Below are 24,487 nucleotides of genomic sequence, written 5' to 3'. Positions count from 1 at the left end.
ATTCAAAGTAGCATGAGGTGTTACCTCAATAGGTATATCCCTAATTGCCTTTGAATGCAAGAGGAGTTCACTATGTTGAGATGTGGATGTTTCCACCAATATATCACCAGATTGAAGCTTCTTTACTCACTGTGGAGAGCCAGCAAGTTCCTCTAGTCTCTTCTGAATGAAAAAGGGACACATCTGTCCTGAAGATTCGTCTGAAAGAAAATGCAATATATGAAAATAAGGTACAAGAGGTGGTACAGATGGCAAGGATTGCTGCTGAGAATCTTCAAGACTTGGTCGTTTACCTATAGACTGTTTTTTCACTATTTTATTAAGATTTTTAATTGGAGGATCCATAATAAAAAAAAAAAAATTTTGGTGCCCACTGACCCCACCTACCATGGAGCCCTACAAGGGGACGTACTACAATGTCAAACAAGGACACTGCAGCAATGCCAGGGTGTCGCGAGCACTATATATCTGATGCTGGTGTTTGGGTAATGTCCACAACACCTGTTGAGAACATCCAACACTGGTACTTGGTTGACCCTAGCCCAAGTGGACCAGCCAACTTACCAAAGGGGTCAACCCCAAGACTACCCGTCTACAGGAATTCAAGGCCAAAGTGATAAGTTAGGGTTGGGCCCCTCAAATCACCAAGATCCTCTCCTCCCCTTAACAGGTTGCCATGCACAGCAAACATGTGGGTGGATGTTTAGATCCCAGAGGAGGTAAACTGAAAGAACAGAACCTTCCCTGGGAGGTCCCCTCACCACATACAGGAATCCACACCAAGGGGCAGTTCAAAAGAGTTAATATTTTCATTTAATTCTAAAGCATGTTTCACTAACTGCAGAAAAATTACCTGTAGAAAAGGTTGAAAAATATTAAATAAAATCCAAAATACATTTAATCTTGTATAATAATTGCCAAATGTAACAGACAGTTGCAATAATTTATCCTATGCAGCTTTACGCTCCTAACACCTTCAAATCTACTTTCATTTAATTTTATTGTTTTATTATTCTTTGGACCATGTCTTATAAGCATAACAAAGCTATAAATCATGCAATGAAGAGCTTAGGTCAAGGTTGGTTTGGCAAACCATAAGCAATCTAAGTGCTTTCCACAAGAAAAAATTTTTATGTCTCTGCAAATACACACATTTTTCTCTATAGTTTCTTCTTTTTTCAATCACTTATGAAATGACCACCATGCCTTTATTTCTGAGTGGAAATACCTTGGGCCAATATGCCCAAGCACCCTTTTAATTTTATTTAGACTTCTTAAGAATTTTTATAGGGTAAAGGTCAAATAGCCCCAAAATGAATATTTTGGGCACCTGTACAGCAGTCAAGATGAAAATTAGCACAAATATAAATTTTAATGTACCCAAAACATTGAAAAAAAAGTTTGATTAACCCATTTTTGATCATTTTAGAGGGGCCAAAAGGTCACAAAAGCCCAGTGTTAGAGATTTTTAGTCAATTTCTTGGCCAGATTTCAAACAGTTTGCATGGGATTTAGTACAAAAATACTCCTTGCAGGTCTCAAACTGAGGTATGAGAAAATTTTGAAATTTTTGTATTTTGCTTAATTTATCTGGTGTCAAAATTGCTCATGTTAGAGAGTTGCATGGTTCACTCACCAGCAAATGTTGGCCTCTTTAAATTTAGTTTATCTTGTTAAGTATGTTTTTAATTTTTAGAATTTAATTGCTTTAAAAAAAAAACATTTTCCAATACATTTAGCACTTACTTTAAACTTTGAGACTATTTGTACCAAAGTGTATGGTTTTATAACTTCTTTTTCTCATTGAGGTAGTTGATCAAAAATTGAAATATGCATTTTAGAACACATATATCACACACTAGAACAGAATGTCTCAAAACTACTATAATTTATCTAGCTTTCTGAATATCCTATATATATAAAATCAGTTAAGTATTTATGTTCTAAACATGTCAAGCTCTCATGGGACAAATATTTGCTTTTACTCTAAAACAAAATAGACATGTCTCTTGTGTTGGTTATAAACATGTACAATACTATTCTTAAAGAAAATTAGAGATAACCTCAGAAAACACAAGATATGGCAGGAATGTGTCAATAATGTGGGCTGAACAAATATGATAACTAAGTAATGCATAAAGACACTGAATTTTTATATTCTGGCTTGCCAGTACCTACAGTATGTTTCCAATTGGTTGAACACTCTGAAACCCTTAAAAGCAAGGAGAAAAATCTATATACGAGAAGTCGCAGCATCGTTTTCTTATGACCGGAGGTACAGACTAGAAATTCATTAAAATATTTCCTTTTGAAACTTCAGAAATTACGACTTGCATATTAAAACATGGATTATAATTCATGTTTTAATAATACGTATGTTTTGGTAATAAAGTAATTTAATTAAATTTTGAATGTAACACCATGAAACTTGTGATATATACTTTGTATATGGAAGGCTCAAAGGGTTAAAGTTTTGAAATTTGTATAAAATACATAATCAGTTAAATATTTTTTGATATATAATTTAGAAAAATGTCTCTTTTTTTCCTACTTTCCAAAATTTCAATCTTCTCAATGGAGAAGTACATTATCTTCTATTCAGTATTAAAATAATGTTATTTTTATGTTTATCTGGATTATGTGCATTTCAAGAGTGATATAATAAAAAATTATTGTAAAGAGTTTAGTTTAATGATACACATATACACACATATTTGCAACTGTCTTGTTTTAAAAAAGTTCACATTTGTTATTGATAAGTGAAAGTAACATGTTCTTGGAGTGGAACAGTTAAACCTGATAAGGACTACTTCGAATCCCTGGAGGAGGACCAATTAGAAATTTTGACAATTTCAAACTCTTAGAGATCTATTTGTCATAATGCACTAAAATGTAAACAGTAACCAGTAATATCATGAAAACAGATTATTTACCTAATAACATAGGTTAAAATATTTGTAAATATTGTGTTCAGTCAATATACCTTGTTTTTTGTTGTCAAATGTTACAAAGAACTATGCAAAGGATATCTACCCCTAATTTTGAAGTAACAGACTAGAGGGAAGGCAGTTAGTTAACACCATATATAACCAACTATTGGTCTACCTAGTGAGATTTGTCCTTCATATTTATAATGTATTCCTGGCCACAAAATAAAAGAATATGACTTTGTTTTGGTAGCAATGGAATAAGAACTCTGGAATTTTGGACCATAGTCCAACATGCTAGTCTTCATGATATAGCACATTTCACCATCTATAAGTATATCCACAGAGAATGAATAATAACTTTTTTTTATCATGTATATGGAATTCCACAAAAACCAATTGTTGTAGAACTAGGTAACTTGGAGAAGAGGCCTATACACATGTTGCAATAAAGTTATTAAAATAAGTTTTTTGCCCTGAGCTTCTTAACCCAAGGATTACCACATCAGATTTTTAAAAGTTTTTCTATACTTATGCAAAGTAGCTATGGTCTACATCTTTATTAGTTACAGGGTTCCTAATAACATTTAAATCACACAAGAGGTATATTAAAAAAATACTACTAATATTACAATTAGTCCCACTAATTACTGCTTAGGCACAGTATGTAGTTGACATAAAAAATGAATGACTTCATTGATTATTTCTTGGTTAGTTTTCTATATTAAGTGTTGGAACAGGTACAACATACAGTTACTCAATATGATTGAATGAGTTAACCCCACTAGTGTTCACTAGTAGTGAACAATATAAAAAGTCAATACTTTGAGGGTTAAAAACAAACTACACACACAATGTCAACAGCTTTTAAGTAATTAAATTCCTGAACATATTTACAAATAACTGTTTGTTATTTTCACTCACAGAAAAGGCACAAAATGTTTACTGCACAAACAAGATTCCTATTTTTAATATCTGTACACTTATCCAAATTAGTAAAGTTTTTATATCAGATACGACAGGGTAAGGTAAGGAATTAATGTACGTCTCCAAATTAATATTGAGTATGTAAAAATTGACATGAAAAAATACTGTGGCAGTTATCTCGCACTAAATAAAACATTCTTAGAGTCAGAATAATGGCAAATGTACTTTGAATACTAAACAAACATTTTTGTACTTTTAAAGTTTTAATTTTGCAACCCCATATGGTTGTTAATACAGTGTTTATTTTACTTATAACATCCATTAACAAACAGGTCATTTGGCTGATATCTACCAAGTTGCCAAACAAATTATTGTTTAATTAGGATCTGGGTGTATACAGAAAGTTAATGCAACTTAGTGTTTTGTAAAATATCTACACCAGCTAAAGCTGGCTATCAAAGTCACACATTGACTTGTACAGATTTAAACAGCACTTGTGTCTGGTATACATAATCAAAAAGTTATGGATGCTAATTTACAACCCACTTAAGCCTACAGATGCATATATATGTTTGTAATTATTATTACTTGCCTTATAACATAAATAGGAAAAAATAAATAAAAATTTTAATGAAATATAGAGATCATTGATTATTTGCAGAATTACATAAGTATCCAAAACAAAATAAATGCTGCAATAGGAAAAGTTCACAAACACATACTAATATTAGTTGGATAGATTCTAAAATGATTTTCAATTCCTACTTTTGTTGGCAAATATTAACTGTTTCATTTAGCTATGAGAATTGCAATGCCCACAAACTTTTTTTTTTTTTTTTATCTTGTTTTGGATACTTCTTATTGCATTTCTATGAATAACCAATAATCCATAAATTCCCTTAAAATTTTAATTTTTGTTCAATTTTATAGTTTTTACATATTCATGGAATGGACACAACATATCTCCAATATATATAACTGTTACAAGAATTAAAACCCAAATCACAAATTTATAAAATTTGATTCCTACTTTGGCAGTTTTATACACTTTGCTGTAGGCCCAAGTGAAGACTACATTTTATATATTTGTGATTGTGGTTTTAATTCTTCTTTCATTATTTTTTAGAAGCAGGATTCCTACTTCATTTTAAAATTTATAAGGTTTTAATACTCTTATTTTTTTACTTTTTGTATTATACCCATATAACACATATACTTTAACTTTAGAACCTGTCAAGTGTATTGGGTTGAATTAGGTTGAAAAATATATCTATGTATGACGTTCACCATTTAGCTACAAAATAACCTGTGTATATATTTATCAAAATATCAAAAGCAGATGCTCAGAGACCAATCAAATATGCTGGAGAAATCTGTAGTGTTGTTCAAGGTCTACAGGCTAGCCCCACTGCAATTAAGGTAAGAAGAAGAAAAGGTTGTGTTAGAAATTTTTGAATTGTTATGTTGGAAATTTTAACTTTTTTTTAGCATGTTATTAGTATATATAAATATAATGTAACCAATACTTTGAATGGCTAGTTTTTCCCTTGGGAATTCAACATAGTGGTTTTTTAGCATGCAAATTATTTTTTTTGCAGATTCCTACTGTTAAGTACTACTGTACTTAATAATACCTAAGCCAAGAACTAGGCTTTTATTAGTAGTGATAAAATAATGCAAATGCCCTAAAGCAAATCAGCAATACTCATTGAGATGTGAAAGTTCGAGATACAAGCGATACAATGGATTACATTTATCATAATTGCTACAGCAGAAACACAATTTCTATTGTGCATGTTCTATGGATTTATGTCATACAAGCAACAGATTTAGGTCTAGGTATAAAATAAATCATACATTCATATGGTAGTGTCAATTTATACTTACACTCACTACTGCTTACGTCCCAATATCTAGGGTAGCTTACTAAAATTTAAATAATGACCAGTTGTAGTAAACTGGACATTTGCCATGATTATGACATGCATTTTTTTGAGAATGATCATTGATATAAAGTAAAAAAACCCAAGAAAACCAGAAATATATAGTTTTTTTTTTTTTATATTAGAGGGAGGGGGAATTTTTTTCAGGACCTAAAAATTCCTTTTTGTACTAAAGTTTTTAATGGATATGCTTTCATGACACTTAAATAATAAATACTAATGTCATGCCTTTATAGTGTAAAAAATGTACTAAACAGTTCTTACCCTTTACCTTCTCCACTTCTCCAGAAGTATTCATTAATGTGCCTGGAATATAAGAACTGATATAATAACAGCAACAAATAATATGAAATTTTGTATGAAACAAAAGTACTCTATTTCAAAAGTGACAGAAATACTTGTGCATGCAAGTGTATTTTAGAAAAAGGGGAAACTTTTTTATCAGTACCTCAAATTTCCTTTTGAAACTAAACGTTTTTGATAAATGCTTTTATATCATGTGCATCAGCTCATACTTTCCATTTTGTCTAAGCGTTTGTTTCTCTTCACTTCTTAGTTCAAGAAATTATCACAAGGTTATTATGATAGTGAAAAAAATAAAAATGTTGGGCAATGTTTAACAGATTCTCACAAACAGGTTTTTCTGTTAACACAAAAAGACAACAACAAAGTGGTAATAGATACACACTGTAGAACATCTAAACTTCTAGTTGATAAAATACTACTTGTAGACCGCATTCTCAAAACGAAATTTTTATTTTTTAATTTCTGTTTGTACATGTCACCAAGAAACAAAAAATTCATGATTTTAGTAAGTTTACTGTTGTTACTAAACTTTATGGCAGTTGAGCTGAGAAAGAATAGCAATTGAAGACTCATAAGGGTCTGACAATACTGCACTTGAAGCTAAGACTAAATCAACAAAATTCAGTACAACCAACGTTCCTTTTAACACTTCTAGTGTGAACTCTGTTGATTTAATCCACCTTGGAAATATAACTCTTTCTGACAGTTGTTTTGATGCAACATTAATTATTAATGAGGGAAAAATTAATCTCCAAGAGTGGTCGAAGATTGAGTATTCCTTCTTCATCCCACTTGAGATTAAGTATTAAGGTTTTCAGAAAGGTTGTTATTTACATGAGCCAAGTGAGTAGATGTTATCAATGTGGAAGTGATGACAATAAGGCTAGGAGGCAAAAGTGAATGGGAAGACCAAGAAAAAAGAAGTAGAAGATTGATCTGATGCATTGCCAACAATTGTTGTCCACTTTCTTCTTCTACAACATAAGACCTTAACAGGTCTGTAGAGCCATGTTCCAAGACTGGGATCTACAGATCCAATGTTTGAGAATTTTGATGTGGGTAAAAATGGGAATACCCTGAGAAAACTCACTTTCACAAGTTTGAATTGAATAAAGCCCGGTTAGTGCCCGAGTGAAGTAGTGAAGGTGCGAGAATCTGAAGAGAGACTAAAAAAAGTTGTATATAAATACAGTAGAGTTAGGGATCAAGATGATGAGTCATTGCTGTCATGTATCATGTTGAATGGGGATAGGTATTTACACCATGATTTGGTGGTAACAGCCATATTATAAAAATTGGATGTTAGAGAATTTTGATGGGTAGATTTTTTGTAGTATTTGGCTGAAAGTTTAATTAAGCATTCTTGCACCATGTGTATTATATTGGGTTGAGGAATAATTCGTGAGCGTTTTTTCAAGTTACAAAAATATATTCATAAATGAAACGCTTTCGCACAATATTTCATGTCATTTGGTAGATAATTTTTTGCTCTAATAGATGGTGTGTTTGATTTTCATGTCTTTAATTTTTGCTTTCATTTTCAGCTCATTAAATGGAATGTCAAGTGGACAAAATTGAGCATTTTTTGACACCATCTGCTTTTCGCATTTAATTTCTTGCAATTTCGTTTACAACAATGCATACTATATACCTAGGTATTACATGAAATAAAGTATCATAATAAATGTTTTGGGTGTAATGTGTTCATGCATTGAAGTATTGTATAGTCTTGCATGTAATGCTTGAATGAAATTATTTAAAAATGCTCACGAATTATTCCTCAACCTAATATTTTTCCACATAGTATACTGGTGCATAATACAGAAAGCAGTGTGCTAGGCATATCAGTTTTTTTTTAGTTTTTGTAGTGTACAGAATTGGCATTCATGTTGCATGTTACCATTGAGCCATAATCTGTTAAAGGTCTAATGAATATTTTGTATGTTATTATTTAAAGTCTACATCCATGAGTGTGATGGGTAATTTTATGGAGGTAGGCTACCCAAGTTTTGACTTGCTTTCAGATTTCTTCGAAATGCACATGCCAGGTTAGTTTTTGGTTGATGGTTATGTCTAAACATTTTGATATTTTATGTGTATTATAGAGTATTTAGCTAACTTCATGCAATTTAGTTTTTTTTGGTTTTTTTAAGTTTGCAGCATAAGAATTTCTTGAGTCTTAGTGGGATTAAGAATTATTTTCCATTTGTTGCACCATTGAGTGTTTTTTTGTATTTTCCTTGCAGCTAGTGGGGAGTCCTAGGAGGTACTCCATAATGCTATATTGTTAGCATATTATGAAGGGCATGTGAGAGATAGTTAACTGTGGTAAGTCATTAACAAAGAGTGTGTGCAATAATGGGCTTAAAACAGATCACTGAGGTACACCTGCATTGTATATACATGGTTGGGGATAGTGCCATGTTAATTTTAACTTTTGCAGATCTGTTTGAGAAATTGAATATCCATTAGTGAATGTGATTGGTATTTTGTATTTAAGTCCATTATGCCAAACTGTGTTGAAGGCTTTATGTACATGTAGGAATGCAACAATGGTGGCTTGTAGTTCATTAAATCCAGTATATGTAGTTTCTATTAATTGCTGAAGGTGGTCTGTAATTAGTCTGTATTTGCACCTTGCTTTCTAAATGACTGATAATGTATTGTTATTTTTCAGCATCCTGAGTAATCTTGATGTTACTATTTGCTCTAGATCATTCCATCTGCAGTAAATTAAGCTTATGGGCCTGAAGTCATTCAGGTGTTTACAGTTTGGTCCTCTTTTTATGGCTAACAGCGATTATTGCAGATTTCCATGCACTTGGGAGATAGCCAGATAAAAAGAGATGTATAGGCCAGTAAGATGTGTTTACTTTGTGGGATGCATTTTTTAGAAATGTGTTGGGGATTTTGTCTTACCTGGGAGTTTTATGTTTTTACTTCTGACTCAGTGATAGGGGTTGATATGTCCTGCAGTGAGCTGGTGATTTGGTGTTTAAGTTGACTGGGAAGGAATTTGAAAAGAATTAAGAGTTGTCTTTAATAAAAACACGTTTATTTTGTTCTAGTGTTTGCTGTCAAATCCAGTGTCTTGCGAGATTACAAATGCTTTATGGAAGTATTGTGCAAATAGCTCCAATTTTTGTTTGTATGTGGTAACAGTGGAGTATTCTTATGAAATGTTACCTGTTTTAGTGTTTTCATGGCAGATTTTTAAGAGGTCTTCCAAAAAGTGGGTGGGTGGGTCAGGTTTAAGATTATCAAGTTTGATATAGAATTTATTCCAGTTATATTTTTGCTGAGTTTGATTAAACTTTCTATTTTGTTATTGACCAAGTTTATTTGAATCTTTATTACTGGATTTCTGGTGTTGATAAATTCTCTTCAGAGTTTGCATCTGGTTAGAATGAGATAATATATTTTGGGCATTAAAATCCAATGGTTAGGAGTGGCTCTTATGGAATTTTTGGGGACTGTCTTGCCTGTAGTTGTTATTATGGCCTGTATTATATTATGGTAGTACTGTTCAATATCACCTTCACTGTTAGCAGAGGTAATAGGTTTGGACAAAAAATTAGCTCTATAATTACTAAAGGTAGGCCAATAACTTTTCTGAAATGTATGGTGGTTTCAGGGTTTTGAGCTTGACTAGACTGTGTCCAATCAGGATTGCTGATTTTGAACAAGAGAAGGTTATTGTGTCCCCTAATGTTTTTGTGCACCTTGAAGTTGCTTATATGGTGAACAACTTCTGATGGGATGTTGCCATATTTAATTATACTTTACATTCCATTGTGGTGTGTGTGGGGGTTGGAAAGTTGTTTCTAATTGCAGTCAGGTTATGTATTTCAGTGAAGTTACCCATGATCCTGCCAGCATTGATGGTGATACAGCCTTGGAAGAGAGGGTGAGAAGTGTTAAGGTCACCTAGGATAATTATGTTGTCATATTTTAGCATTACTGAGTTCAGAAAGGTAGTGTCCAAGGTTGTTTGGGGTAACTTGTAGATGGCTAGAAGGGTAATATTGGGTAGTGACAGTGTGTTGATTTTACACAGTATGTGTTTGTAGTACGTGGAAGTGTTGTTTATGAGTCAATCCTAAATTGCTTTTGTATAGCCTCTAGTGTGGAAATATAACATTGAATGTAAAAAAAAATTATCTTCATGAAAATTGGCAATAAATTAGTAAACATGACATAGAAGTTTTTTAATAAAATACTTCTATTCAAAATGTGTGTGAGTATGAAGATTCTACTAAAATCAGTCTAAAAGGTGATTTCTATGAAAAGAAAAAAAATGGTTTTCTCTTACAGTTTTAAAATTTTGTTCAATAACCACTACAACCTTCTAAATGAATAGTGCAGTACTTTTTAGTAAAACATTATACTTGCAACTCTTATTTTCTCTGTTCTAAAAATAACTGAAACAAAATAATTTATATTGAAAGGAAAACTTAAATAATATGAAATAAAATGAATAACATATTTCTCTTCTCTGAATATATAATTTGTTACAATACTTTAAATTAGTATCTTTATACTATCTTTATACTTTCAACTTTTCACATCCATTTTCTTTTAATTTTATGGTTGTTTGTACTTCTGACCACAGGACTGTCAAAAACTAACTTACAGAGAGAACTCAATATCTGTTTCCCATAGACTTCATGAAAACATCATGTGATCTCTGCATTTGCTCTGTAACTATCCTTTAGCCTCAATAAATATGACACAATTGGGTCTCCAAGTAATAATTCATGTAGCTTCGAAATTTGTACTTCAAGACAAGAACAAGTCAGTAACTATAACAGAATATCTCAAAAATACAATAATTTATCTGACTTTCAAAGTAAGCTGGAACTAGATTAAAAAAATTCAGTTAGGTGTTAAGCAAGGATTATAAAATTCATGTTCAGAGAAACTACATCACACAGTTTTAATCTAGATACCAAATGCAAATAGCTGTAAATGAGCTTTAGATCTACTCTTCCTATATTTAGAAGATCTATTCTTCCTATAGCTATGAACATGTCCATCAGCAACCATGTAAAGCTGATTAGCAAAACAGTATCTAAAGCATAGAGATGGAGGGGAGGGGGTTCTTTGGCGACTTTGACAAATGTATTGATATTTTAGCAAATAAAAAAAAGAGAGTAGGAAATGCAAATTTTAGATCTTTGCATATAATTATATATAGTTTGCGTTTTTATTTCTATCAGTCTGTTTTAGAGGTAAAAAAAATTTCTTAGGCAAAGAATTTGGAGCTCAGAGGCATTGTGTGAAAAACTGAAGTTTAGATAATATACAAATATTGATTACAAATTCTTTTTATGCCAAGTTTAATGATATTCATTGGTAATAATGTTTTAAAATTATATTTTTAATATTAATTTTTTAATTGGTGACAACTTTGTCCCAGCCATAGTGAAAGGGTTAATAAATACTCTTTACACTATCATTGGGAGATAGCACATCCTTACGAAAAACTACTGAAAGTCAAAACAAACAAACAATGGTAACAATTGTTTTAAAAAAATTCAAAATTACCATTGACAGATTTATCCAAGGACAACTCTTCACCATTATCAACTTCTTGGATTTCCATAAATAAAAATTATATTAAACTACAATCCAATACCAAACAATTTCTAATCTACTTTGCAAAGTAAAACTAAACAAAACATTTTTAAATTTCAGAAATAGTTCACTTGATTAAAATAAAGATCTTTCTTGTTTTACATACAAAAGTAATTGTTCTATATTAGTATTAAACACATTTTCATTTAAATTTTGTCTAATACTCACTATATTATCTTCTCTGTTTTACTTAATACTGAATATTCTCTCATAATTTAAACATCTAGTAAATTTTCTCCCTTCTTCTATAACCTACAAAATATTTTCTTAGATGCACTATGAAATTAGTTTTATTTCTTTGTCCTACCTATCTTCCAAATTATAAAGAAGTTTCAAATATACAAAGAAACATTATATGATAATAAGCTTTTCAGTATGAAATATATATACAAAAACAAAAAATACACAAGTATTCTTTAGGAAGTTATGGACCAACAGAAAAACTTAAATTTAAATCTACAAAATTTTGCTGCCCAATGTTTTGATTTCCACTTGCCTTTATAACAAAATGCTGTTTTCTTGGTATTTTCCAAGATATTAGAATATTCATTGAACTCGCATGCTAACAATTGTTTTTCCAAAACAACTGATGAAATACCAAAGTTCAGAAGACTTAATGATTTATCAAGTATTTAAAACCATGAGAATTACCTTGTGTTAGTACCCCATTAGTTTCATCTGTTTTCAGATAACCATGAGAATTACCTTGTGTTGTTACCCCATTAGTTTCACCTGTTTTCACATAACCATGAGAATTACCTTGTGTTGTTACCCCATTAGTTTCACCTGTTTTCACATAACCATGAGAATTACCTTATGTTGGTACCCCATTAGTTTCATCTGTTTTCAGATAACCATGAGAATTACCTTGTGTTGGTATCCCATTAGTTTCATCTGTTTTCAGATAACCATCATCACTCTTCAGTTTCTCATATCTTACTGTATAAGAAATTAAAAACACATGACCAGATTAATCTTACACCAACATTCATGTGTTACATTAAAAAATATATTTTAACAGATATTTACAAATTCTCATACTTTCTATAACTAATACAAAGTTATTTTTATTGCATACATTTTGCACTTAATACACATTTTCTTTTACTCTTCTATTGCATTATGCCTGAGGGCAAATGATATCCGTTTTTAAAATGTGCATTATGCTAATGAATCTATGCTATATACTGAATGTTAACATTTTCTTATACTAAAAATGTATTTCTGATAGGTAGTTACCTCTCTCACAAAGCTATCTCAATCTTCCTTCTGCCCTACAAACACTGCTAAAATCTTCTCATGCTCAACACATTACTTTATAACACTCATCAAATCTGCATCATTTTTGAACCTGTAAGTATCGCTCGACTTTTCTCAACCAATTGTATTGCATCACCTATACTGGCAGAAATAGTTCTCTCTATTATTTATACTCAGTCCTCACTTTCTAGACTTAGTAGGCTCTTAAAGAAGAAAACTGGCACTGGAAATGGTGAGGATAAAAAAAAATGCAACAAACACAGTGGTTAGGGTGTGTGAACTATATTACATATACCCATCAACCTATACCATAAAGTGTCATGCATTAACCAAGAAGAATTAAGAAGTTGGTTTTGGTCAAAAACTAAACTCCCAAAACCAATACAGGAGCAAGAAGTACAGCAAACCAAATCCTACATCATAAGGTTGTGGCACTGCCTCAACTCAACTGTAAGAAAGGGTAATATCTGTAACATGTATTATGAGCAGAAATAGTAACACATTGAACAGTAAATGCAAGAATTTGTTTGTTTTGAATTTTGCACAAAGCTACACAAGGGCTATCTGCACAAGCTGCCTAATTTAGCAGTGTAAGACTAGAGGAAAGGCAGCTAGTCATCACCATGCACCATCAACTCTTGGGCTACTCTTTCACAAAGAATAGTGGGATTGTTCATCACATTATAATGCCCCCACAGCTAAAAAGAGAAGCATGTTTGGTGTGATGGGAATTTGAGCCTGTGATCTGCAGATTGCAAATCAAACTCCCTAAACACCTGGCCAAATGCAAGGAAGAGACACCTGGAATTACAAGGGGAACATGGAACATTTGTTCAACCTATTACTGGTATTCCAAAGCAGATGAAGTCCTCCCACTTTAACCATAAGAGCAGGGAAAGAACCTCCTGCAATCATAATTAATAAAAAGAGGGACTTCTACTGCACAAAACAACAGGAACAAGGCAGGGGGAATGCAATGAGAAGTCTGGATGAATGTCAAACCAGAACAAGTGTAATGAGTGTTAGTGATTTTCTATTTTAAAAAGCAGATTGACCCTTATTTATTCAATCAAAGAGTCAGCAAAGGATGGGAAGGAATCCCCTTCTGTTTTATTCCTGAAGTCCATGTGTGATGGTTCATTACTGGTATACCACCAGCAGTCTTGTATGTCTTATATCTACAGTGAACCTTACATTGCAACCCATCAAGCATACCTGATCTGGCAACACCCACCACAGAGTGGGGTCCCATTACCAGTGGTAAGAGTTACAGAAAATAAAAGCATAAATGAAAGAAAGTGGTATGACTTACTTATATGGAATGGATGCATGTAGAATCATCATAAAAGCTAAATGTAGCCAAAGCAAACTTTAACCCTCCAAATGGGAAAAAATGAACGTATAATCAATGTAATAGAGAAAAATAAAATCAAGTCCCACAATGATAAAAATTTGGATTATAACAAACATTTAATACTTACAAAAAAGTTATTCAGATAGAATAATGAATTAGAAGTTACAAGTATGAATGATATGCAAAAGTAGAAACTATTTAAAAATGTACCTAGTTGACAAAGAACTCATTAATATAAAACTGAAAAAATACATTGAAATTTACATAGTGTACAAGGTACATAATGATAATAATGATTATGTTAACCAACTAAGATTACCTAGAAAACGAAGCAATAATCAATATTCAACTTATGATAAAATTAAGTTATAAGACAAAGGATACATAAATATGTAATTTATCAAAGCCTGAGCACTGATGATGGGAAATATTTAATTCTTTTGTGTAAAAAAGAACAAAGCCACATAAATACATCTGAGCCATGCCTATCACAGTTATCACAACTAGGTGTGAAATTTACAAGTCTAAACCTTATCACCAATCCACTAGAAAAGCTGGAAGCAACAGGAATAAAGGAAAAGAAGAACAAATCTCAAATCAAAGTAAATGACAATGAGGCACAATGAAAAACTAGCAAAATCAATTTCATATGGAGCATACAGAAAAAACAATTGAATAACGTATCAACCTGAGTAACCAGCTGTAAAAAAAAAGAAAGAAAGATGTAGAAGATGAAATCTCTTGAAAAAGGTGTGGAGTGGGACACAACAAATTAAGAAGATGTCAGAAAGGGAGAGTCCAAACTGTCTTCTTGATTGGATTCTTCCTCAGCAATAGTTAGGTTGAATAGAAGAAATCACCAGCTGGACATATAAATAAAGATCCCTGATAATTGAGGGCTGTACCTCCTCTGCAGATAAAGTTGAACCATATTCCTGGTAGTGTTGCTGATTGTAATAGGAACTACTCTAGCCAATACATTAAATTGCAAATTCATATGAAAATCTTGCAGAATTTGGCAATAAACAAGTGCAAATATATATATATATATATGTTGAAACAATGGAATGCAAATACAGTAAGAAAAAGCTATTGAAACAAAAAATTGAAGTGCCAATAAGCACATTTATAAATGAAAGCCATTGTAAAAATTGAGCAGGAATAGCAGAGGGAGCTAATTGCATCAATATAAGTTGGGTTGTACAATGGGTGGGGAGTAATCACATGATATTTATATACCCAAAAATGATGCAAAATTGATGGATTTTATGGACTTGTTGAGCATAAGAATGTTGTAGCAATGCTTACAGGGCAAAAAGAAAACTGAAGTAACTTTGAGTGAAAGAGATAAGACAGTATCAGAATTGTTTTGTTATATCTCAAACACAGATGGATTTGTTTTAGTTACATATACAATGTATTCCATGTAACCAAGGTTATCTGACAGAATAATACTTTCACAGAACATTTGGGATAAATATTTATCCACAATAAACTAAACAAAGAACATAGGATGAGCTACATTTTCTTTTGTAAAAGATATTTCTCTTCCTATCATCACAGAAAAATCAAAGTAGTTCATGTTGGAGAAGCCTCAGAATCTACAATAAATAAGTTTTAAAATATGGGATGCCTATAAAGTATGCACTAAACCTACTTATGTCAAGATGAATATATTACTTAAGATACTGAGAACAGCAGACCTATAAATACTGTGCACATAAATGTTTTATATCCTATTACAAAAAATGCATGAATATAATGTGACAAAAAAATCTACGACAAAATTATAAAGAAACTGTTTCAGTGGTTTTGAAATTGTAAACCTGTAACAACAAGATAGCAAATATAAAACATGTCTTAGCCAGGAAACCTGTTGGTGAAGAGATGCAGAAATAGTTTGAGATTCAATTCTTAATCATGAATATATAGGCAAGAATGGAAACAATGAAACGGTTCATTGTTAATTCCTCAATCTGGTGACAGTTGAAACCTTCACACAGAAAATTGTTGTAGAAAGTGACAAAGTGGTAACAATTTTACAGTTTCATAAGAAAGGGTAATTTACGAGGCAAACAAGGGTACACTTTAGTGCTTCATGAACAGGTATTTGCTATTCAAGTCAGAGTTAAACATAAGGGTAAGTGGCTTGAAATATTTTAGCTGTGGGAAATTATTGTGAATGTTCAATTATCAAGGTTTGGTTGATGTAAGGTGAAACCAGTCAAACTTAATATTTACCTATATTTAAACCAAAGGATCTGGGGATAATGGTGTGTGAGAGGGACACAAGATTTATGAACTTTTGAGAAAATCATAAATTTGTAAGATTGTTAAATTAGATGGTCTGAGAAAGTTATAGATCATTTGAAAGAAGCTCATTTTTTAAAATAATTATTTTACCTGTAGCAAAACAATACAAATTTCTATCTCAGGTTATATTACACACACACACACACACACACACACATTGCAAATGCTATTTTTATTCTTCACACTTGTTTATACCTAACAATGCTATCTTTATCATCATAACTTGCACAATAGTATTTTCATTGTATTAAGTCTTATAGCTAACATAATTTTCATTTCCTTCTAATACTCTTGGTATCTATTATTACTTTTTGTGATCATAATTTTTATAGCTAATACATATATTTTTTTGTTATATCCCTTACAGCTAATACAATACTATTTCTTATTGTTGCATCTCTCACAACTAATACAATACTGTTGCTTGTTATATTCTCACACCTAATACAATACTATTTTTATTGTCATACCTTTCATAGCCATCAACTGCTCCTTGGCAAAGTCATTATTTGCTTGTAGAGACTCAATCTGAAATGTGTTAAGACAAAGATTCTATAGATTAGCATACAGTCGTAAATTAGAAACTGCATTAATCAAAAACATTGCTGACACAAAGTCACTGTTGGAAGGCCTTTTTTTTTATTATTATTATTATTTACCGGTGACATTCTTCCTGTTGTAAACAAAACATAGAAATGAAATACAAATTTTGAATATCTTGGACTGTATTAGTAGAAAGAGAAGGTCGATAGTCAAAACATGATTTTATACGATTTCTGTAAGGCTTAAAATGAGATTGATTCAAGAGCTCAGGCATTATATGTTACCACACTCTTTGTTAAATACGTGATTAAAATTTTAAAAACACTTATATTAAAACATACACATCAAATCACACCTTTCATTATAATTAAAACTGTTCATAGGAATACTTAATTGATTCAATAAATTTATAAAAGTCTCATTTTACATATCAAATGAACAAGTACTGATGATATTAAAACTGAAAAAAGATCTTAAGGATAAGAGGAAAATGTCCACCTCCAATTTGCTGTGGGAAATGCCATAAATCCATAAAGTGCAACTCATTTTTATGAACCTAAATATTTCTATAAGACCCTACAAACCCCCTAACAGCAAGTTTGGGTTCAAAGTGAAAGATATATTGTGAAGAAAGATAACACTGTTATAAAAATTATAATAAAAGACCTCCCTAAACAAGAAGTGAAAGTATAACCAGTGTTTGTACAGATGGTAATACTAGGATGAGTTTGGGTTCTGGAAAATGCTGGAATTTTACCTTTTTTTTTTAATTATCTTTATAATTGTTAACTCTCTCACTACTAACTTTGTGGATTACACTGACAGCATGACCTCAAAATGACCATCATAATTTTTATAGTATAACTTTTAATATATGTTTTATGTTAATAAACCTTTTAAATTGTGTAATGCAACAGTTTCTCACAAGTATATATTGTGAGGAATTTTTATTATTACTATTTTTAATTATTTGAACTAATCTTACAAGTTTCTATTTTTTACATTTTGGTTACTTTTATAATAATGAATAGTGTACAGTTATGAGCATTCAGTGTATGATAGTTTTATGAAACAAAGAGAGTCAAAAACAAAAAATAAAACCCTCACTAAAGAAAAAACAAACAAATTTAGTCTATGAAATAACCTGAAGTTAAATTTGTAAAGCTGTAATGAAAGCAGATTTAGCTGAATATGCAGAAATATCCAAATGTGGGTTCACAAAGTGGTAAGAATATGGTTTTGAATAAATTTTGGAAGCATATTTCAAACTTAAATAAGTCAAGAAAGCCCACAGAAGTTGTATTTAGTGTAACAATCACTTCTTTCTAAAAAAACTACTACAGCTTAAGTCTTGTTTAAATGAAACACTTTGTAAACAAGACAACTAAAGTGAAAACTAAAGTCAGTCATTATGTGATGACACTGCCATTGTGTAGCATAATCATTGGATTAAGGGGTTTGACTAAGCATAAAACAGCCAAGGTTGTTCTGGATAAAAAAGGCAATATGAAATCACAATTACTCAGACAAATGGTCTTACTACTGATAAGATTTTTAGTATTTGTTCAAGAAACTTGCAAGAAAACTTCCAGATAGACAAATGCAAGTGCATTATTTATATGAATGTATTTAATGCATCTTAATGAAACTTGTTTACACTGTATTAAAAAGTCTGACTAAGCAAAAGAATAGAGAAAACAATTTTGTATGGAAAAATAAATACATAATCAAGACTCCTCAGGCAAAGCCTTTCTGATGATACAAGATTTGCAGCATTTTATCAATAAATTTGCAAAAATAAGTTCTGGACATATATGCAAGGATATTCTTTATATAAATACAATTAAGAGCTTTCAACTTGTGTAGCTTTAAAATCTGATTAATTGTGTTTTGATGCCAGGTTTATTCATTATCTAAGGATAATAAAATAATTTAAATTTTTAATGTAACTTTCTAAAAAGTCATAACATGAGCTTTGACCTGTCTGTAGCAAGAGGATTAAATGGAAATATTATACAAAGCTTAAGTTCTTTTAAGTTCTTATTTAGCTTTAAAATTAATAAACATACAAGCTTTCTATATTATAAATGAGTAATAACATTTAAAAATAAACTGTATAAAAGTACACAACTACATAACTTCCTCTGTTAAGTACACAGAGTACAGTTGAACATCATCTGTATGTGAAAGAACCAAGGATTTTGGCAATTTATTTGTGACAGCTGATCTACGATCTTGACCTCGATTTTAATACATAAGTATAGTATTAGATAAAATAAGTGGTAAAGAAAATGTGTAGGACTGAATTCTAATTTTAGAGTTAGTCATGTATCGACATTCAACATATCAGTGTTTGACTTAATATATTTTACTTCTTACTATATACATTACAGTACTGAATTATAGTATGGAATTACTTTGCCTACCTATAAAATATTCTATACTAACAACAAACATTTACAACTCTTACTTGTGCTGCTAAAAGCTTCTCTTGCATCTTCATTTCTTCCAGCTTGTTTTCTAAAGCTTGCTTCTCTTCCATTGCTTTGTTTGAAAGTTTCTCTTCTTTCTCTTCAGTTTCCTGGAGGTAAAAAGGTCATAATGAAACATGGACTATCACATTACTCATGTATGAATTTACTGAGCAACAGAACCAAAGCAGAAAATGATCTTCTAGTCTCTCCTTGTAACTAGTTTCTTCCCTACTCTTGACACTATCTTTTGGCTCTTTAAGACTTGTTTCTACTCTTCTCTAGACTCTAGTGTCTATCTAGTCTGTCCTTGGAGCTAGCTTCTACTTTAAACTTCTTTCATACTCTTGGTGTTAGTCTGTTCTCAGCTAGCTTTTGGCGTACTTTTGACATTAGTCTGCAAATAAAATCTTCCAGTCTCACCCACTTTTAAGACTAAAAGATTGAAACAAAACAAGCCACAAAATTTTGCTTGTTTTATTTCAGTTTTAAGTTTATTAATTAATAAAAATTTCTTTATTAATAGTTCTTTTACATTGTTCACCCTAATGGTGCTATCAGAAAATACAATTACTCTGGTAATAGTATTTAGATGAGTAGTTAATATAGTGATACATCAGGAAAATAAGTGATCTAATTATTGTACCTAGATATGTATTTAAGTGTATAGCTACTTTTTTTTTATGTTAGTGGAATGTGTCATTACTCTAGTGATGGTATAGGGATGTACAGTTATTCTACCACTGGGTCTATTTCTAACCTGATTACTGTTGGTTAACAAAGTGAAGGGTTAAAATATTTTAAATAACCATCTTCCACCAAAAATGTAACAAGCTAGGCATAGTTTTCTCTTAGCATGTCATCATCACCATTTCCTCCACTGCCACTCAAAAAAGTACAAAATTAAGTGTAAATTACTTTCTGTAAAACCAGCACAGAACAGACAAACTACAATTATTATATAGTCAAACTTTATTTGGTTACAGAGCCATTGAATAGAACATTCAACCTCTCCTGCTGTACCTACCTTTCATATTCTCTCTTTACATTTAAGAGAGAATTATTAATTATATATTCCCATAACCAATATAAACTCGAGAGAGAGAGAAAGTTAACCCATTTGTGATGGGCTAAATATAACATACAAAAGTTTCTATACTCATTTCCACACTAAGTATTTATACTATAACCTTTGATGCAGTAAATAAACCTTCACAAAATCTGCTAGACTTTTAGTATGTATATAAAAATATTAATGAAGTATGTTTTTTTAACTAAAGATTTGTTTGCATTTGTGTGTGAATTTTGCACATAGCTACAGTAGAACTATCTGCACTCGCTGTCCCTAATTTAGCAGTGCAAGACTAGAGGGAAGGTAATTATTCATCACCACCTACTGCCAATTCTTGAATTACTCTCTTACCAATGAATAGTGGCATTGACCATCACATTATAATGCTCACACAGCTGAAAGGGTGAGCATGTTTGGTGCAACAGGAATTTTAAATCTGCGAGCCTCAGATGTCGAGTTGAGCAACTTAACCATCTGGCCATGCCAGGCCTATTTGTTTGTGAAAATAAGGGTGTTTCATTATTAGTACGAGTGTGATTTTCATATTATGATTAACAAACTATTCTTTGTTCCAAAAATTTCACATAAGTTTTAGAGATTACACTAATTCATATGTTTGTTTTTTAGTGGGACTATATTTTGTGTTATTTTCTCTTTTCTATGTTGGGTCTGTAAATTTTGCCAACCTTATAACTACCATAAAAAATTAGGAAAGAAATACAATTTATGCATTTTTATATTCTAGAATGACTACAGATAACACAAATATGGGTCATTCCATGACAAATCATCCAGATTTTGGAAAATTTTCTAGGTGACCCCCTCAGAATGCCTTAAAAAAAAATTCACATGTACTCATCTACCCATATAATGAAAAATTGCCAAAGATTAGATCAATATCTCTAATAGTTTCTGATTTACAGCCCTGTAAAATTTAGTTAATTATTATTTTTTTTTTTGCGAATTCATTTTCGGGCAACTTTGGCTGCTTAAAGCTGCAAGAGTAATGGTGGTAGAAGGCTGAAATTTGCTACACTAACTAAACTAATCTCACAGAATTCAAAAATGGTCTCAAACCAAGTTTATCTCTCTTAGGATTTTCATGGTGAGGCTGTAAAATCACCTGAATGCCCAAAATTGTAAGAAAACATTGGTTTATTTAATAAGCCATAGCTCTAAGACTTCATATGATGCAAAGCTGAATTTTGTTTTCAAAATTCCTATAAAACATAGCAGTTGATAAATCAGCAATTGTTGCAATTAAAAGTCTATTAGATCTCCTGTAAAAAAAATTTAGGTGCATGCAACTTTCTTTGATTTAGCTAAAAATAGCCCTACTTCACATTTGTACCACATATTCTTACATCTTTGAATATGATCTAAAAAAAAAAACATTGTTTTTTTGACCATACATTGTTTACTTGAAAAAAAATACAATTCAATTCAGGTGTGTTACTGTTTGCAAATATATCCATACAATTGTGAAAAATACCTGTCAGAATTTTATGAATCCCACTAAAGATGCCCAAAAATTATTTTGCCAAAAATAAAAAAAAATTAACTAAATGTTACAGGGCTGTAAGTCAGAAACTATTAGAGATATTGATCTAATCTTTGGCAATTTTTCATTATATGGGTAAATGAGCACATGTGAATTTTTTCAAGGTATTCTGTGGGGGTCACCTGCAGCCCCCTGAATGATTTGACATGGAATGACCCATATACAAAAGGTTTAGTCTCTATATCTTAAGTCTCACAATGTTATATATTTATTATATTGACCTTTCAGTCATGCTTGACTAACATTAGAGAAATGGTATTGATGCAGATCACGTGAAGTCATACCACTATATCCAGTAATATAAAACTGATCTTTAGTCTTTACAAAGTGACCCTATATTGGCTGTGTTTTAGTAAATAAATATTTTGTAATATACAGTCAATATATGACTGTATATTTCAGTGAATATATGATTCACTTCAATTATTATGCATTATAAAGATTATTACCATTTAAAAATAGGTTACTAAAAACTTATTTTTAAGATATAGAACAGTAAATGAAGACATAAAGCAAAGAATTATCTCTTCTAGCTACGACTTTTGTATTAAGTTGCTGCTTGATATAGGATAAGCCATTTAAAAATTTTACACATGGAGGATATGAAACAATTTTTTTTTTAAAGTTTTAGTATATACAGTGAAATAACAAAAAAAAATACTATATCAATACCACAGAATTCTACTCTAATTTATTAAATTGTATAATGGTTAAAAAAAACAAAAAACATAGGAGACAAAAAAAACAACCAACCTGTTTAAAGTCTTGGTTTGAAAAAAATGAGGTGGTCTTCTAAAAAATTACAATGGGCAAGAAAACCATAAAGGAAAATTTCTAAGCTGTTGATTGGCTATTCACATGTCATACATTTAAGTAGGTGTATGAAAAGGACTGTTTCTGAAACTGAAAACAGGTTAATGGGGCTATTGTGTTTGATTTAACACATAAGCCATATCTTAACAAAATGAAAAGGTATAAGATCACTAATTCATATTCTAGATTCTCAGTGTTGATCATTTGAGTTCTTAATTCACATAAAACTATATACTTAGTATTCTGACACTGCAAACATATAATCTGATGTTATCAAACATTCAACATACCATATGATTCACTACAATCTATATTCAGACGAATTCTTTTAATATTTACTTTTAAATTGAAGAAATTAAATCATATATAAAAGTTTGAATTATAATTTATACTTTGATTCAAAATGTATTGATATAAATTTATAAAATAGAAATTCAATAAAACTGATTGGAAGTCAAGCTTAATGACATGGCCTTTGCTCCATGACCCACTGAGATAGAGTTAAAATATTGAAATCAGAACTTTCTTTACTACCTTCAGGCTTTTTCCGAGTTCTTCAATCTCTTTAAGGTGCTCATCATTCTTGGCTGCAAGAAGCAGCAATTCCTGCTGGGTGTTTTCATACACATCTCGTAGGTGATTACATTCCAACTCAGTTCCAGCCAGAGAACTCTGAGTAAAACAGAAGTTTACAGTTTTCAGCATATCATGCAGAGGATTAGGTTTCTCTTCAACTCCTGCCACAAATCTGTTTCAAATAAGCTTATGTCACTGAATTTTTTTACATTGTTATAAAAATACTATTCATACACTATAGGCACAAAGATATGATTAAACAAAACTTTATTAATCTGCTGAAAAATACATAGCTGAATAGAGTAAATAATAGCTCCAACATAAATACAGTTTCCTTCTGAAAGATACTCGCATTTGTAGCCAAAAACTCACAAAAACCCTAAAAATATAACGATACATACCATAATATTGATAACGAGTTAACTATGCATTACATGTTTCAAACAAGGGATTTTTAATTACAGTAGTGATTTATGACTAAAGATAACCAATAAGAGAAAAAATTCATATTGTATATTGGTTATACCTGGTTGTATGTTCACAATGGACTGACTGAGAGGACTGAAAAACTAATTACTTATAGTTGAATGTGATGCCCTATCACAACATTCTAGTGTATACATAGGCTTTACATGTTTTGCTACATTATATGCTATAATATGATGTGAAACCCATCTATTTCAGATATCTTGCATTTTGATTTACTTTTTATCAATATTTTAAACATACATTTTATATACAAAAAAGTATCATACACTTTAAAATTTTTCTAAACAAACTACAG

The 24,487-nt window shown here is 31.0% G+C and overlaps 1 protein-coding gene across 6 annotated transcripts in view; it reads right to left on the bottom strand.

Annotated features, from left to right (window-relative positions):
• LOC143250548 (uncharacterized) overlaps nt 1–24,487 on the bottom strand; it is an 88,849-nt gene that overhangs the window by 28,440 nt on the left and 35,922 nt on the right. For all 6 annotated transcript variants that reach the window (XM_076501268.1, XM_076501270.1, XM_076501272.1 and 3 more), the window contains 5 exons: nt 23,662–23,799; nt 19,681–19,791; nt 17,138–17,195; nt 12,608–12,679; nt 6,062–6,103 (listed from right to left, as the gene is read on the bottom strand). In XM_076501268.1, the coding sequence (XP_076357383.1) occupies nt 6,062–6,103; nt 12,608–12,679; nt 17,138–17,195; nt 19,681–19,791; nt 23,662–23,799 (421 nt within the window). The remainder of the gene's footprint in view (nt 1–6,061; nt 6,104–12,607; nt 12,680–17,137; nt 17,196–19,680; nt 19,792–23,661; nt 23,800–24,487) is intronic.

Source organism: Tachypleus tridentatus, chromosome 5 (genome assembly GCF_004210375.1).
Source record: "Tachypleus tridentatus isolate NWPU-2018 chromosome 5, ASM421037v1, whole genome shotgun sequence".
NCBI classification, from domain to species: Eukaryota; Metazoa; Arthropoda; class Merostomata; order Xiphosura; family Limulidae; genus Tachypleus; species Tachypleus tridentatus.
This window is presented reverse-complemented; position numbering and strand designations above follow the sequence as displayed.